Source organism: Ranitomeya imitator, chromosome 5, assembly GCF_032444005.1.
Source record: "Ranitomeya imitator isolate aRanImi1 chromosome 5, aRanImi1.pri, whole genome shotgun sequence".
Lineage (NCBI taxonomy): Eukaryota > Metazoa > Chordata > Amphibia > Anura > Dendrobatidae > Ranitomeya > Ranitomeya imitator.
Window position 1 is genome coordinate 438,413,754 of NC_091286.1, and position 18,781 is coordinate 438,432,534.

General features: G+C 45.9%; 1 protein-coding gene across 3 annotated transcripts in view; it reads right to left on the bottom strand.

Annotated features, from left to right (window-relative positions):
- LOC138638118 (probable cation-transporting ATPase 13A4) overlaps nt 1–18,536 on the bottom strand; it is a 900,755-nt gene extending 882,219 nt beyond the window's left edge. For all 3 annotated transcript variants that reach the window (XM_069727142.1, XM_069727140.1, XM_069727141.1), the window contains exon 1: nt 18,420–18,536. In XM_069727142.1, coding sequence (XP_069583243.1) covers nt 18,420–18,467 — 48 coding nt within the window. In that variant the 5' untranslated portion in view covers nt 18,468–18,536. The remainder of the gene's footprint in view (nt 1–18,419) is intronic.
- Nucleotides 18,537–18,781: the final 245 nt, after the last annotated feature.

An 18,781-nucleotide genomic window follows, 5' to 3' on the forward strand; every position in this document is an offset into this window, starting at 1 on the left:
TACTCCCAGAAAAGGGAGCGTTTGAGGACTTGTGTAGCCAGACGATGACGCTGGCTCAACTCGAGACTTAGGTGCTATATTGCTTTTCCCACGACCACCTGATGCTCCACCACCACTACCATCATTACCAGCTGGCAATGACCTCCCACGGCCACAACCTCTTCCACCAGACTTCCTCATTCTTGGAAAAATGTAGCCAAACTAACAAACGTTATATGGTACTGTAAAACCAGTTAGAAGGTGTACGTAAACTTGTTATGAGTTTAAATCTCCCTTTTTAGGTGTGTGAGACTGCTGGGAAAATCAGGCCCACTGTATTACACTACACAGTTTCTGTGTCAGAAAGTGGCTGACAGATATGCCACAAACAGGACTCACCCAGATGCACTTAGTTGCTATATAAATCTCCCTTTTTTAAGTGTAGGAGAATGCAGGAAAAAATCAGGCCCACTGTATTACACTACACAGTCTGAGTGGCAGAAAGTGGATGACAGATATGCCACAAACAGGACTGATGCAGATGCACTTAGTGGCAATATAAATCTCCCTGTTTTATGTGTGGGAGAATGCAGGAAAAAATCAGGCCCACTGTATGTTAGGAGTCGAGTTTCCTCTGCTGCACAGGGGGAATCTCGATCCGTGACTGCTGCGGTCTCCCATTTGGTATCGGCCGCAGTGGGCTCTGCTCAGCGGAGACGTCACTCCCAGCGTCTTGCTGGGGCTGATTCGGTGCATAGGGTCACTACTGCCTTTTCTGGCTTTCCTATGGTACCCTGCACTGATCTGCGGCGAGCGAGCCTCTCTGGGACTAAGTCCTTGTTTACTCACACTGAGCATGCCCAGGGCAGGGTCTCCCATTGGAGGTCGAGGGCCACATGTTCGGTCACATGCTCAGGTACTGCAGCACTTTCCATTGGTCCTTCTGGAAGGTCCTGAAAGGGCAAAAACTTCAGTAGCAGCTTCCTGTGCTGCAACTATATAAACTGTGCATGACCGCACGGCCATGCGCTAGTATTGTCTTATGTTATGTGCTTTGCGCCAGTGTGGTCAGGGACCCGGCTGAAATAAGCCCCTAGAATGCTGGCTCCTCCGGCGAGGAGATTGAGTCTGAGTGTATTCAGGGACCCGGCTGAAATAAGCCCCTAGAATGCTGGCTCCTCCGGCGAGGAGTTTTGTGTGTTTGTGTGACCACTGACTGCTCTCTGTTTGGGCAGTTAGCCTGTGCCCCTGTGGAGTCTAACAGGGCACAGTGCTTTCCTTTCACGGCTACTCAGTGAATTAACTGAGTTAGTCTATACCGCCATATAGCTCCGCCGTTTGCTAGCAGCAGGTACTCCTGCACGGTGGACCCCGGGCTGCGAACGCACCAATATCAATAAACATCTCTATTTACTCGGTGCGTTCCGCTAGCCCTAACAGAATACTAGCGCCAGGGTCTGGCTAGTAAATGGTGGACATTCAGCAATCTTTGCGGTATATCCAGCAGCTGGAGGGTAGGTTGGCGGCTCTCGAGAGCTCAACCTCAGCTGTGGATGTTACCGCAGTTGCTGTACAGGCTGCTAGCGTGGCTGCAGCAACCTTGTCCACTGCCACCACTGTTCCGACGTTATCTCGCCTCCCGCTGCCAGAAAAATTTTCTGGAAATAGCAAAACTTGTAGGGGATTCGTGAGTCAGTGCTCTATTCACCTCGAGCTCCTGGCTGCACGTTTTCCTACAGAGCGGGCTAAGGTGGGATTTATTGTGTCTCTTTTGTCGGACAGGGCGTTGGAGTGGGCTACGCCGCTGTGGGAGCATGGTGATCATGTGGTGCAGAGTGCTCCGTTGTTCCTGAGCACTCTGAAAAAGGTCTTTTTAGGACCTCAAGTCACCCATGACACAGCGCTCCAACTACTGGCATTAACTCAGGGTGAGTCCTTGGTCAGCCATTTCTCCATCCGCTTCCGTACTTTAGCTTGCGAGCTGGAGTGGTCGGATAAAGCCCTTATCCCCATATTTTGGAGGGGCCTGGCTGACCACATTAAGGACGCTCTGGCCACCAGGGAGATTCCTGCCACACTGGAGGAGTTAATAACTGTCTCTACTCGTATTGACCTCCGTTTTAACGAGCGGAGGTTGGAGCGAGCCCAGTGTAGGCAGAGGTTTCGGCTGGCTCCCACCTTCGCCAAACCTTTGGAATCTCCAGTCCAGGCATCCGAGTCACATGAGGCCTTAGAGGTGACACGAGCAGGATCCAAGTCTCAGTCTGCCCGTGCACATAAGGTCCGTCATGTTTGCCAGCAGTCAGGACACCTTGCCTCCAAGGGTCCTCAGCGGTCGGGGAAACGTCAGCGTCTAGTGGCAGTTGGAGGAGGTACACTAGACACGGCGACGTTTGCCTCAAAGTTGTCCTTCAAGGGGACAATTACCATAGGCCCATCCACTCTTATGGTCGAGGTATGCGTGGATTCTGGGGCAGAGGGTAACTTTATGTCTTCCGCTTTTGCCCAGCGTCACGCAATACCCTTGGTGATGCTCGCCAAGCCAGTAACCGTTCGAGTGGTAAATGGGTCAACACTACCTTCACAGATTACCCACCAAACCATTCCTTTCACGCTATCTGTGTCTCCATCACATCAGGAGATAATCTTCCTATTAGTCATTCCTGAGGGAATTGATGAGGTCCTGTTGGGGATACCATGGCTTCGCTACCATTCTCCTCATATTGAGTGGTCCTCTGGGAGAATTTTGGGATGGAGTAAATCCTGCGAGGGTAGATGTCTGAGGGAGTGCGTTCAGGTTGCTACTACACAGGTACCCGCAGATCTTTCCTCTCTCCCCAAGCACTATTGGCCCTATGCAGACGTGTTCTCCAAAAGAGCTGCGGAGACCCTTCCGCCTCACCGCCCCTATGACTGTCCTATTGACCTCTTGCCTGGTGCTGAGCTTCCCCGGGGTCGAGTCTATCCGTTATCTCTCCCGGAGACGGAGGCAATGTCCCAGTACAACCAAGAGAATCTGGCATGAGGATTCATTAGGAAGTCAGTGTCACCGGCAGGGGCAGGGTTCTTCTTCGTACAGAAGAAGACTGGAGACTTACGTCCATGCATAGACTACAGGGGTCTTAACGCCATCACTGTTAAGAACAAGTACCCACTACCCCTGATATCTGAGCTGTTTGATAGGCTACGGGGAGCGGGGGTATTTACAAAGTTAGATCTGCGGGGTGCTTACAACCTGATTCGCATCCGTGAGGGGGATGAATGGAAGACGGCTTTTAACACCAGGGATGGGCACTATGAATATCTGGTGATGCCCTTCGGGCTCTGTAATGCCCCAGCCATTTTCCAAGACTTTGTGAACGACATCTTCCGGGATATGCTCACCACCTTGGTCGTAGTCTATCTGGATGATATTCTCATCTTCTCTCCAGATATTGACTCCCATCGGAGAGATGTTCGCAAAGTCTTCGACCTCTTACGGGCAAACTCCCTCTATGCCAAGTTGGAGAAGTGTGTGTTTGAGCAGGAGTCCTTGCCTTTCCTTGGTCATATCATCTCTGCCCAGGGTTTGGCTATGGATCCTGCCAAGCTACAGGCTGTAATGGACTGGCAGGAACCACATTCTCTTAAAGCGGTGCAGCGCTTTATGGGGTTCATTAATTACTATCGCCAGTTCATTCCACACTTCTCAACTTTGGTAGCTCCCTTGGTTGCCCTCACCAAGAAGGGAGCAAATCCCAAGTTGTGGTCAGAGGAGGTCTCCAAAGCCTTTCTCTCGATCAAGTCACACTTCGCTAGCGCTCCCATCCTACATCTCCCCGATGTTGATAAGCCATTTATCTTGGAGGTGGATGCCTCATCCGTTGGTGCTGGAGCAGTCCTTTTCCAAAAGGATGCTCAAGGTCGGAAGCATCCTTGCTTCTTCTTCTCCAAGACCTTCACACCAGCGGAGAGGAATTATTCCATCGGGGACAGGGAGTTGCTGGCCATGAAGTTGGCTTTTTCGGAGTGGAGACATCTCTTGGAGGGAGCTCGCTTTCCCTTCCAAGTCTTCACTGACCACAAGAACTTGGTGTATCTGCAAACGGCCCAGCAGCTGAATTCTCGCCAGGCTAGATGGTCCCTGTTCTTCTCCCGGTTCCATTTTACTCTCCATTTCCTCTCCGGGGAGAAGAACGTTCGTGCTGACGCTCTCTCCCGCTCCGTGGTGTCATCGGAGGAGGAGGAGCCTCGGCTTATTGTCCCTTCTGAGAGCCTGAGAACTGTAGCTCCGGTTTCGCTAGAGTCTGTGCCCCCGGGCAAGACTTTCGTACAAGCTAACTTGCGACCGGAGGTTCTCTCTTGGGCTCACTCCTCCAGAGTGGGTGGGCATTTTGGGACCAAGAGGACATCCGAGCTTCTGGCGAGAACATACTGGTGGCCGCATATGGCCCGAGATGTCAAGGACTATATTCAGGCGTGCGTTTCTTGCGCCCAGAATCGGTCTCCTCGGCAACGGCCTGCTGGGTTGCTTTACCCTCTACCGGTGGCAGACAGGCCTTGGGAGATGGTCGGGATGGACTTTGTGGTGGGTCTACCCAAGTCGCGTGGCTGCTCCATTATTTGGGTTGTCACCGACCATTTCTCCAAGATGGTGCATTTGGTGCCACTTCCTCGGTTACCCTCAGCACGGGCCTTGGCGGTGTTGTTCATTAAACACGTTTTCCGATTGCATGGTATGCCTGATAAGATTGTCAGCGATCGGGGTCCCCAGTTCGCATCTCGGTTTTGGAGAGAGCTCTGCCGTTTACTCAGCATAGAGTTAAACCTCTCCTCTGCATACCATCCAGAGACGAATGGGTTGGTGGAGAGAACCAACCAGACTCTGGTGACATATTTGCGACATTTCGTCTCTGCTAGGCAGGATGACTGGGCATCTTTGCTACCTTGGGCGGAATTTGCCCTGAACAACGCCGTAGCCGATTCCACTGGTCAAACTCCTTTTCTCCTTAATTACGGCCAGCATCCGCGTGTCCCTGTGCCCATGCCCGTGTCATCCACCGATTCTAGGGTGGCAGACTGGGCGGTGGAGGCACGTGACATCTGGGACCGCACACAGGATGCCATCCGGGCCTCCAAAGAGAGAATGAGGGTTTCGGCTGATACACACCGGCGCCCCGCTCCGGTCTTTGCTCCTGGCGACTTAGTGTGGCTCTCCGCCCGTAACATCAGGCTGCGAGTTGAGTCCACTAACTTTGCTCCTCGCTACATTGGCCCGTTTAAGGTTCTGGAACAGGTCAACCCTGTGGTCTACCGTTTGGCTATTCCTCCACGCCTTGGTATCACCGATACTTTCCACGTTTCCCTCCTAAAGCCCGTTCATTTGTCCCGGTTTTCCGAGTCATCTGCTGGGACATCGGGTTCATCCACGGATGAGTTTGAGGTGAATGCTATTGTGGGGTGCAAGGTGGTACGTGGCAAGAAATTTTATCTGGTGGACTGAAAGGGTCACGGCCCAGAGGATAGAACCTGGGAGCCTGTGGAGCACATTCGGGCTCCGCTGCTTATCACAGCTTTTGAGCATAGTGAGGCTCAAGGAGGGGGGGGCCCTAGGAGGGGGGGGTAATGTTAGGAGTCGAGTTTCCTCTGCTGCACAGGGGGAATCTCGATCCGTGTCTGCTGCGGTCTCCCATTCGGTATCGGCCGCAGTGGGCTCTGCTCAGCGGAGACGTCGCTCCCAGCGTCTTGCTGGGGCTGATTCGGTGCATAGGGTCATTACTGCCTTTTCTGGCTTTCCTATGGTACCCTGCACTGATCTGCGGCGAGCGAGCCTCTCTGGGACTAAGTCCTTGTTTACTCACACTGAGCATGCCCAGGGCAGGGTCTCCCATTGGAGGTCGAGGGCCACATGTTCGGTCACATGCTCAGGTGCTGCAGTACATTCCATTGGTCCTTCTGGAAGGTCCTGAAAGGGCAAAACATGCTCAGGTACTGCAGCACTTTCCACTGGTCCTTCTGGAAGGTCCTGAAAGGGCAAAAACTTCAGTAGCAGCTTCCTGTGCTGCAACTATATAAACTGCGCATGACCGCACGGCCATGCGCTAGTATTGTCTTATGTTATGTGCTTTGCGCCAGTGTGGTCAGGGACCCGGCTGAAATAAGCCCCTAGAATGCTGGCTCCTCCGGCAAGGAGATTGAGTCTGAGTGTATTCAGGGACCCGGCTGAAATAAGCCCCTAGAATGCTGGCTCCTCCGGCGAGGAGTTTTGTGTGTTTGTGTGACCACTGACTGCTCTCTGTTTGGGCAGTTAGCCTGTGCCCCTGTGGAGTCTAACAGGGCACAGTGCTTTCCTTTCACGGCTACTCAGTGAATTAACTGAGTTAGTCTATACCGCCATATAGCTCCGCCGTTTGCTAGCAGCAGGTACTCCTGCACGGTGGACCCCGGGCTGCGAACGCACCAATATCAATAAACATCTCTATTTACTCGGTGCGTTCCGCTAGCCCTAACACTGTATTACACTACACAGTTTGAGTGGCAGAAAGTGGTTGGCAGATATATAAAAAAAGTACAAGGGCTGTAGTAGAATTTCAATCTCCCTACAATGATCAAAGGACAAGTATGGCAGCAATAAAAAGGACTGCTGCACACAAGAGTGAGGACAAGAATCAAGAGATCTGTGCAGAAAAGAAGGAGCAACAGGATTTTTGCTTTGAAAAAAGCAGTTGGTTTGCACAGCGGCGTACAAACAGCAATGCAGCTATCAGGGAGCCTTATAAGCTACAGAGCTGATGCACAGAAATCTAGCCTCCACTTTCCCTGCAAAGAAAAGGTGGTGTTGGACAGTGGAAATCGCTGCAGCACAAGTGGTTTGGGGGTTTAGCTTTCCTTCCTAGCAATATCCCTGCTTCAGATGAAGCTACAGCAACCTCTCCCTATGCTCATATCGGCAGAAGTAAGATGGTGGTCGGCGTGCACGCCCCTTTATAGCCCCTGTGACGCCGCAGAAAGCAAGCAAATCGCTGTAATGCCCTTCTCTAAGATGGTGGGGACTGAGACCTATGTCATCACGCTGCCCACACTCTGCGTCCACCTTCATTGGCTGAGAAATGGCGCTGAACGCGTCATATGAAACGCGACTTTAGCGCGAAGATCGCGTACCGCATGGCCGATCCCACACTGGGATCAGGTCGGGTTTCATGAAACCCATCATTGCCGAAAGTCGGCGACTTATGAAATTGGCCGATCCGTTTCGCTCAACCCTAACAGCTACCCAAGCCAGTCCAGACTAATCTCAGAGCTATTCTAAATGTAAGTACACTGTGTTCCAAATTATTATGCAAATAATGTTTCCTCATATTTTCTCTAAATTTCCTATCTTTATTGCAGTCATTGTTATTTTCCAGTCATCTACTATTCTAGTATAATTGCAATGTTTTTTTAACAAACTGCCTATGAAAACAGTATCTTTTAAAAAAAAATAAACACTCAAAATGCATGTTCCAAATTATTATGCACAGCAGAGTTTTCAACCTTTTTTTATTTAATTTTGAACAAAAAAAATGGTCAATTGTGAAGTTATAAGCATTATCAGCTTATTACAAAATGAAATCAAACAGTTTTCAAGTGAAAACTTTATTCTAGGTGATTTTACATTTGCACATAGGACCCCTTGTTCGAAAGAAGCTTCTGAACTCTCTTGTCCATTGAATTTGTCAGTTTTTGGATGGTTTCTGCTTCAATTGTTTTGCATGTGGACAGAATACCCTCCCAGAGCTGTTGCTTAGATGTGAACTGCCTCCCGCCATCATAGACACTCCTTTTGATGATGCTCCAGAGGTTCTCAATGGGGTTGAGGTCAGGGGAAGATGGTGGCCACACCATAAGTTTGCCCTCTTTTATGCCCATAGCAGCCAGAGATGTAGATGTGTTTTTTGCAGCATGAGATGGTGCATTATCATGCATGAAAATGATCTTGCTGCGGAAAGCACGGTTCTTCCTCTTGAACCATGGCAGGAAGTGTTGCTTTAGAAACTCCACATAGATTATGGAGTTCATCTTTCCCCCTTCAGGGATCATAAAGGGGCCGACAATCTCTCTCCCCATGATTCCAGCCCAAAATATTACTCCACCTCCTCCTTGTTGGTGCCTTAGCCATGTTTTCATGGGGTGTCCATCAACCAGCCATCCTCCGCTCCATCCATCTGGACCATTGAGAATTGCACGGCACTCATCAGTGAACAAAACAGTTTGGAAGTCAGTCTTCATGTATCGTTTGGCCCACTGGAGCCATTTCTGCTTGTGTGCAGTGGATAGAGGTGGTCGACAGGATGGCTTACGCACAGCTGCAAACCTCTGAAGGACCCTGCTTCTTGTTGTTCTGGGGACGTTGGAGGCACCAGCAGCTTCAAAAACTTGTCTGCTGCTATGACACGGCATTTTTGCAGCTGCTCTTTTAACCTTACGCAATTGCCTGTTGGAAAAAGTCCTGAATTTTTCCTTATCAGCACGCACATGTGTGTGCTGGGAATCAGCTACACACTTCTTGATTGTGCGATGATCACGATGAAGTGTCTTGGCAATGTTGATTGTAGTCATGCCTTGACCTAAATACTCCACAATTTGTTGCTACTCAGCAGCCGACACATCCTTTTTCTTTCCCATTTTGGCCAAAAATGTGGAACAGCCTTCTTAAGTAGTCTTGCCCTTATTTGGACACACCTGCCAAACTAATTTGCATAGGTATCTGCAATTGCTTTCAGTGATATAAAGAGCCCTGACACACATCACCATCAATGAGTTTAAATGACAAACAAAAAAATTCTAACCTTATCACTCCTAAACTCTTTGTGCATAACAATTTGGAACACAGTGTATATACAGTGTATATACAGACCCCGCATTATTCTATTTTATGTTATTATTCGCAAATGCTTAATTATATTTAACTATGCATAGCTAAAACCATAGTTAAAGTTGTTATTTGTTTTAGCAATTTAGTATTATATTGATGGTTAGCGGCATTATTTGTTTTAATAATTTAACCGTATATTTATTATGACATAATGTGTGTAATACAATAGTTAATAGCTGTTAATACATCCTAACTAGCGTATTCACCGCTTGAGGTATTTATCCGTGTATAAAGACTTATTACATATATTTTGCTTAACATAGCCATATTTATACAGTAGGCGCAAATTTAGTTGTGCTGTATAATATTGTTTTACAGTATAACCCGTATTTATATAGAAAGACTTATCTGTATTACACATGTTTTGCTAAACATAGTCATATTTATGCAGTAGGCACAAATTTACTTCGCTTACTATAAAAAACGTATTTGTCTGTGGCACAGAATTAATATAGATATCACAGAAAATTTACACAAATTATTTATTTAAATGGGATCCCAAGTATTGACACCCTTGCAATTCTGTCAGATAATACTCATTTTCTTCCGGAAAATGATTGCAAACACAAATTATTTGGTATTATTATCTTCATTTAATTTGTTTTAAATGAAAAAAACACAAAAATAATTGTCCTAAAGCCAAATTGGATCTAATTCCACACCAAATATAAAAAAGGGGGTGGACAAAAGTATTGGCACTGTTCGAAAAATCATGTGATGCTTCTCTAATTTGTGTAATTAACAGCACTTGTAACTTACCTGTGGCATCTAACAGGTGTTGGCAATAACTAAATCACACTTGCAGCCAGTTGACATGGATTAAAGTTGACTCAACCTCTGTCCTGTGTCTTTGTGTGTACTACATTGAGCATAGAGAAAATAAAGAAGACCAAAGAACTGGCTGAGGACTTGAGAAACCAAATTGTGAGGAAGCATGAGCAATCTCAAAGCTACAAGTCCATCTCCAAAGACCTGATTGTTCCTGTGTCTACCGTGCACAGTGTCATCAAGAAGTTTAAAGCCCATGGCACTGTGGCTAACCTCCCTAGATGTGGACGGAAAAGAAAAATTGGCAAGAGATTTGAACGCAAGATTGTGCAGATGTTGGATAAAGAACCCCCAATAACATCCAAACAAGTTCAAGCTGCCCTGCAGTCCGAGGGTACAACAGTGTCAACCCGTACTATCCGTCGGCATCTGAATGAAAAGGGACTGTGTGGTAGGAGCCAATACAAATATCCTCTTAGTATTTATAAGATCACTCCATCAATAAATTAATGGGCGCCAAGAGAGAAGCATGAAGAGACTGGATCACAAACAAATAAGCATAAAAACAGTCTATTTATTAATTACAAAAATGTAAAAACCAACATTACACATACAATAACATGGTGAGATACAATCATAAATATGGAGTCATCACAGAGCCAGAGACTAAAGTAACTCCCCACTAGGTGACTGTCTGTAGAACACAACTGATATAACTACATATGCTTAACGCTATATGGACCAAGCCAATGATACGGCTGTAGTGCAGGATCTAATAAACACATATGCAGCATGCCCCTTGCTACGTATAGGAGCTAATCTCATTGTCATTTGCCATATGGTTAGCAAAGGCTTCACATGCGATCATATAATCATAATTGTTTTACCTGCGGTCATGTTTGTCAACCAAAGGGGGGGTCACTCAGCCAAAGCGCACCTCACTGAATGGTAGGAGACCAAGGAAGACCCCACTTCTTACCCCGAGACATAAAAAAACAGGCTGGAGTTTGCCAAAACTTACCTGAAAAAGCCTAAAACTTTTTGGAAGAATGTTCTCTGGTCAGATGATGCAAAAGCAGAGTTTTGGGCAAAGGCATCATTATAGAGTTTACAGGAGAAAAAAAGAGGCATTCAAAGAAAAGAATACAGTCCCTACAGTCAAACATGGCGGAGGTTCCCTGAGGTTTTGGGGTTGCTTTGCTGCCTCTGGCACTGGACTGCTTGATCGTGTGCATGGCATTATGAAGTCTGAAGACTACCAACAAATTTTGCAGCATAATGTAGGGCCCAGTGTGAGAAAGCTGGATCTCTCTCAGAGGTCATGGGTCTTCCAGCAGGACAATGACTCACAACACACTTCAAAAAGCACTAGAAAATGGTTTGAGAGAAAGCACTGGAGACTTCTATCGTGGCCAGCAATGAGTCCAGACCTGAATCCCATAGAACACCTGTGGAGAGATCTAAAAACGGCAGTTTGGAGATGGCACCCTTCAAATATCAGGGACCTGGAGCAGTTTGCCAAAGAAGAATGGTCTAAAATTCCAGCAAAGCATTGTAAGAAACTCATTGATGGTTACTGGAAGCGGTTGGTCGCAGTTATTTTGGCTAAAGGTTGTGCAAGCAAGTATTAGGCTGAGGGTGCCAATACTTTTGTCTGGCCCATTTTTGGAGTTTTGTGTGAAATGATCAATGTTTTGCTTTTTGCTTCATTCTCTTTTGTGTTTTTTCATTTAAGACAAATTAAATGAAGATAATAATACCAAATAATTTGTTTTTGCAATCATTTTCAGGAAGAAACTGAGTATTATCTGACAGAATTGCAGGGGTGTCAATACTTTTGGCCATGACTGCAATTGAGGATTCGACATTAGGTATGTTTCAAGCTTTATATAAATACAGCTGTTAGTGTGCAATTCTAATTAAGGGCTGTTTTGTATATTATTTTCTGATGTTTTATTCTTTCTTGCTTAAGATGTACTTATGAGGGCCATCCCCGATGAAGTTTTAACAGTCTGCTCTGGAGTGTTGATACACCTGGAGCTGAGTATAGTAACACTAATGAAGCGGGAGCCGCGGGATGGGATTAGGTGCAAGACATTTTAGGTGCGTTGTGTGTCTGTGTGTGTGTGTGTGTGTGTGTGTATATATATATATATATATATATATATATATATATCTTTTAAGTACATGCATTTAGACGTGTAAATATATATTCATTCTTTACAGATGTCGACCTGATTCCAGAACCAAATACCTCGGAACACAATCAGACAGCCGCTGAAGACCTGCTGTACCAGATCCCCACACCGAGAAACAACCGGGTTACTAGAGGCCCTAAAAACCCACGAGGGACTGCGAGAAAGAAAGGAAAAGGTAGCAATTGCATGAAAACGTGTTTTTGCACAACCGCTCTGAGAAAATCCCACTCGCCTCTACTAAGGCCTATATCTTTATTTATAGCTTGTAAAGTGAAGCCTAGGAGAATTGTATACACAACAGAGAATATACCGCTGCTAATGGAGAACCTCACAGAAGCTCCAGAAGCCACCATGGCAATCGTCCACCCCTCATCGCTAGCCCCTAAGTGTATATTGTTATACACATGCATAGTCTCTGTACAATCAATGATACACGTACTTCTCCAATGAGATCCTGGTCCCACACATATCTGACACATGTATAATCTTTCCAGCAGCTAAGCGCAGCGACAGGCGGTGGTCTCGCACATATCTGACACATGTATAATCTTTCCAGCAGCTAAGCGCAGCGACAGGCGGTGGTCTCGCACATATCTGACACATGTATAATCTTTCCTGCAGCTAAACGCAAAGTCATGAGAGAAAAACCACCAGCACCTCTACAGCCGCTACAGCTCTCCGAGAATGACGTGTCACCAGTGTGGGTGGCAATACAGCCGGCTAATGGACCTGTTAGAACACCCCCCGGTATCACCGATCTGTGTGGTGCAAGGCGCGGGAAACCCTGTGTCAGCGAACCAGCGTGAAATACCCCATTCAAGTGCTGCCCAGCCATCGAGCAGTCATGTAAAACTATTTTAAAAGTTAAGGGGATAACACTAAATGTCGGTAACTCTCAATCTATCAATTTCAACAGTCTAAAAGATCTAGTTCTGGACTACTCGCGTAATTCTGACACAGAAACTCAGAAACGTGAAACGTATTGCCGTACAGCAGCCGTCCCTTGTGAGAAATAAAAAGTACTGGGAGATTGAAACAAGGTCATTACGCAAAACACAAAAGTACGTTTACACAAATCGGCGACTAATAGACGATTTCACCACCTTGCCTTTTGGCTATTAGCCGAGTACTGCGATGGATATACGTCTGCAACACACATTCTCATGCATTCTAGCAGGTCCGTCTAATTCTGGAAAAAGCTGCAAGACCAAGAAAAGCTCCTCTATCTAATCCTATATAGTGTTTTTCCACAATCTAGCGGGATACGTATGGAAAGACACTAATAGGATAAATATGAAAAAATGTGCAGCAGGCTGCACTAATTGCAATAAAGGACAATGGATTCAGCAGTATGAGGCAGTGACACACCCTGAGCTGACTACCACCGGCTGTGGCAGCAGAACAGACTACAGAGTGAGCTGCACTCACACACAGACGGTGCAGACAGCCGAGAACGGCACTGCAAGGCCAAGAAAAGCTCCTCTATCTAATCCTATATAGTGTTTTTCCACAATCTAGCAGGATACGGATGGAAACCCACTAATAGGATAAATTTGAAAAAATGTGCAGCAGGCTGCACTAATTGCATTAAAGGACAATGGATTGAGCAGTATGAGGCAGTGACGCACCCTGAGCTGACCACAACCGGCTGTGGCTGCGGACAGACTACTGAGTGAGCTGCACTCACACACACAGAGACCTTGCAGACAGCTGTGAACAGTGCTGCAAGGCAAAAGCAAGGTTCTCCCACAGCGGTTGCTAAATTAGCCTGGGTAAAGCACAATGAAGCAAATCTCTTTCTCAAAACTGGCCCTCAGCCAGAACACAGCGTCCTGTCCCTAACTGAATTCACAGCAGAGTGAACCCAAAATGGTGGTGGCGAGTTTATAGGGCATCGTGACGTCATTTCAGCAGCCAATCACATCCATGCCAGTAGTTACATGCCTATCATGCAGAGCAGGATGTGCCCACACTTCTAATCATTCCTCATTGGCTGAATTAAATAATACCGAGACCTAGCATTATGGGAACTTCCGATTCCAGTATCTGATATACTGAAAGTATCGGAACTCGGTTTTGGAATTCCGATACCGCAAATATCGGCCGATACCCGATACTTGCGGTATCGGAATGCTCAACACTACTCATGACAAGGAAAAGATGCTCAGTATTGTGTGTGGCCATCACGTGCCTGTGTTACCTCCCTACAATGCCTGGGCATGCTACTGATGAGGCGGCAAATGGTCTCTTAAGGGATCTCCTCCCAGTCCTGGACTAAAGCATCAACCAACTCCTGGACAATCTGTGGTGTAAGATGACGTTGTAGGATGAAGCGAGACATGATGTCTCAGATGTGCTCAATCGGATTCAGGTCTGTGGAAAGGGCGGGCTAGTTCATAGCTTCAATGCCTTCATCTTGCAGGAACTGCTGACACACTCTAACCACATGAGGTCTGACATTGTCCGGCATTAGGAGGAAGCCAAGGCAAACCGCACCAGCATATGGTCTCACAAGGGGTCTGAGGATCTCATCTCGGTACCTAATAGCAGTCAGGCTACCTCTGGCAAGCACATGGAGGGCTGTGTGGCCCTCCAAAGAAATGCCACCCCACACCATTACTGACCCACTGCCAAACCGGTCATGCTGAAGGATGTTGCAGGTAACAGATCGCTCTCCACAGCATCTCCATACTCTATCACATCTGTTACATGTGCTCAGTGTGAACCTGCTTTCATCTGTGAAGAGCACAGAGTGCCAGTTGCTAATTTGCCAATCCTGGTGTTCTGTGGCAAATGTCAAGCGTCCTGCATAGTGTTGGGCTGTGAGCACAACTCCTATCTGTGGATGTCGGGCACTCAGACCATCCTCAAGGAGTCGGTTTCTAATCGTTTGTGCAAACACATGCACATTTGTGGCCTGCTGGAGGTCATTTTGCAGGGCTTTGGCAGTGCTCCTCCTTTTCCTCCTTGCACAAAACAGAGGTAGTGGTCTTGCTGCTGGGTTGTTGCCCTCCTATGGCCCCCTCCACATCTCCTGGTGTACTGGCCTATCTCCTGGTAGCGCCTCCAGCCTCTGGGCACTATGCTGACAGACACAGCAAACCTTCTTGCCACAGCTCGCATTGAAGTGCCTGGATGAGCTGCACTACCTGAGCCACTTGTGTGGGTTGTAGAGTCTGCCTTTTGCTACCATGAGTGTGAAAGCACAACCAACATTCAAAAATGACCAGAACATCAGCCAGAAAGCATTGGTACTGAGATGTGGTCTGTGGTCTCCACATGCAGAACCACTCCTTTATTGAGAGTGTCTTGATAGTTGCCAATAATTTCCATCTGTTGATTATTCCATTTTACAACAGCATGTGAAATTGATTGTCAATCAGGGTTGCTTCCTAAGTGGACAGTTTGATTTCACAGAAGTTTGATATACTTGGAGTTAGATACTGTTGTTTAAGTGTTCCCTTTATTCTTTTGAGCACTGTATGTATATATATATATATATATATATATATATCTGCTTCTCACAAAGTTAGAATATCATCAAAACGTTAATGTATTTCAGTTCTTCAAAACAAAAAGTGAATCTCATATGTTCTATAGAGTCATTACAAACAGAGTGATCTATTTTAAGTGTTTATTTATGTCAATGACGATAATTATGGCTTACAGCCAATGAAAACCCGAAAGTCATTATCTCAGTAAATTAGTATACTTCATAACACCTGCTTGAAAACTGATTTTAAAATCAGAAATGTTGGCCTACTGAAATTTATGTTCAGTAAATACACTCAATACTTCTGCATCAACGCGGCATGGCATGGAGGCAATCAGCCTGTGACTTGTGATGGGCGAACCCCGCGATTTTTGGGATCGGCGGGTTCGGCCAAATTTTTCTGTAAAGTTCGGGGCCAGAGATGATGCAAACTTGAGTCAGAACCCAGAACTTGGACTTTACAGATATGGGATGGGGTGAGGGGGGCTGTCAAAGAAAACATAAAAATAATATTAAACATTATAATTATACTTACCTGTCCAGCGACGCGTTCTCCCGTCCTGCTGTCTCCCGGCTGCATCCGTGTGACGTCACCACATGATCACTGCTGGAAAAGGCCGAAGACTGCCGAGTGCAGTGAATACCACCAGAAGGTAATGAGCAGCCCCGAAAGCAGATGTGGCTGGAGACAGCGGGACGGGAGTTCGCTTCGCTGTACAGGTAAGTGTAATATTTATAATGTTTATGATTATTTTATGTTTTCTTTTACAGTCGCCCTGGACCTGAACTGGACCCTAGCTGTAATACGGGTTTCACATGGAAACCCGTGTTCAGGATCATGTCACGAACTTTACAGTTGGGGTTAGCCCATCCCTGCCTAGGTTGCTTTGATAGCAGCTTTCATCTAGTCTGCATTGTTGAGTCTGGTATCTCTCATCTTACTCTTGACAACACCCCATAGTTTCTATCTGGGGTTAAGGTCAGGCAAGTTTGCTGGCCAATCACGCACAGTAATACTGTTGTTTTTAAACCTGGTATTGGTACTTTTGGCAGTGTGGACAGGTGACAAGACCTGCTGGAGAATTAAATTTACATCTACAAAATGCTTGTCAGCAGAGGGAAGCATGAAGTGCTCTAAAATTTACTGGTATGCGGGTGCGCTAACTTTGGTCTTGATAACTCACAGCGGGCCTACACCAGCAGATGACATGGCTCTCCAAACCATCACTGATTGTGGAAGCTTCACACTAAACCTCAACCAGCTTGGATTGTGTGCCTCTTCACTCTTCCTCCAGACTCTGGGACCTTGATTTCCTAATGAAATGAAAAATGTACTTTCTTCTGAAAAAAACACCTTGGACCACTTCACAACAGTCCAGTTCTTTTTCTCCTTGGCCCAGGTAAAATGCTTCTGACGTTTGTCTATTGGTCATGAGTGGCTTGACACAAGGAATGCGACACTTGTAGCTCATGTCCTGGGTATGTGTCTTTGTGTTGGTTCTTATAGCTAAAGGTACCGTCACATTAAGCGACGCTGCAGCGATATAGGCAACGATGCCGATCGCTGCAGCGTCGCTGTTTCGTCGTTGTGTGGTCGCTGGAGAGCTGTCACACAGACAGCTCTCCAGCGACCAACGATGCCGAAGTCCCCGGGTAACCAGGGTAAACATCGGGTTACTAAGCGCAGGGCCGCGCTTAGTGACCTGATGTTTACCCTGGTTACCATTGTAAATGTAAAAAAAAACAAACACTACATACTTACATTACGGTGTCTGTCGCGTCCCTTCCCTGCACTGTGTAAGCGCCGGCCGTAAAGCAGAGCGGTGACGTCACCGCTGTGCTCTGCTTTACGGCCAGCCGGCACTGACACAGTGCAGGGAAGCAGAACGCCAGGGGACGCGACAGACACCGGAATGTAAGTATGTAGTGTTTTTTTTTTTTTTACATTTACAATGGTAACCAGGGTAAATATCGGTTTACTAAGCGCGGCCCTGCGCTTAGTAACCCGATGTTTACCCTGGTTACTAGTGAAGACATCGCTGGATCGGCGTCACACACGCCGATTCAGCGATGTCAGCGGGTGATCCAGCGACAAAATAAAGTTCTGGCCTTCTAGCTCCAACCAGCGATCTCACAGCAGGATCCTGATCGCTGCTGCGTGTCAAACCCAATGATATCGCTATCCAGGATGCTGCAACGTCACGGATCTCTATCGTTATCGTTCTAAAGTCACTCAGTGTGAAGGTACCTTAAGACTCCAACAGCAGTCCACTTGTGAATCTCCCCCAAATTTTTGAATGGCCTTTTCTCTTCAACTCCTTTGAAATGGTTAAAAGTTATTTTTTTTCATGCAAATTACTTTTGGGCTATTCCTAGCACTTGTTTTGCCATCCAGCTTTTCCTATTGCAATAGTACTTTAACGACCACAGCAGTGTTTTTTATGCTTTCCCTCCTTAAATAAGATTTGGTTCAGGTGATCACCTAATCAGAAGCACATTAAGTAGAATGAGGTGTACTCTGGTTGGAATTCAGCGGACACTGGAATGGAATGCCTGTAGAGATTGTGATTTTTAGAAAACTGGGCAGTGGTCTCTTAATTTTTGCTATATATATATATATATATATATATATATATATATATATATATATATATATATATATATACATATATATAATCTAACTCTACCTCCACTACGGTGCTGTCACTTTATATTCAGAGTTGCACCTTAGCTTTTGTAAGTCAAAGGACAATTTCAAATAGAATAATAACTGTATGAATTATATAGTAGTGCAAATAGATGTGCAGCAAATCAGGTAAAGCAGAAATGACAAATGCTACACATGGGCTAGATATTTATTAGTGCCGTATCCATCAATATACATTGCAGCCAGCTATTAATATAAACCAAAATAAATAAGGATCACTACCTTAAGAACAATAATCAAACAAGCTGTTAACTCTTTTCATGCACTATTACACATATCACACAGTATATGCAGTATATAATGCCTGATTATATACTGATTACATTCATTTGCAGATGACAGACCTTTATCAGTTCTTATATTTGCCCCATCAGCACTCACCATTTCATTCTCCTCTCCCTCATTAAGCACTGCATGATTTGCTGCCATTCCTTTGTGTACCAGTAGGACTCTGATCTGATCTGGAAACTTTTCACTGCAAAACTTTTGTCTCCTGAAAGTACAGCCTCCAGATTTGCCTACAGACTCTTATTGGATCTTTTTATATTGGGCACAAACATTTCTTTCAAATGATTTATTAGGATTTTATGTTACAGTAAAAATGTATTAATGTTTAAATTCTCTGCTTTCTCATTTCAATATATATCAAGAATTTAGATTGTAGATCCAAGTGACAAGGAGCAATATGAGTATTATCACTGGTATAGAATAGAAAAATAAAGTGGCTGCTGTATAAGCACTGA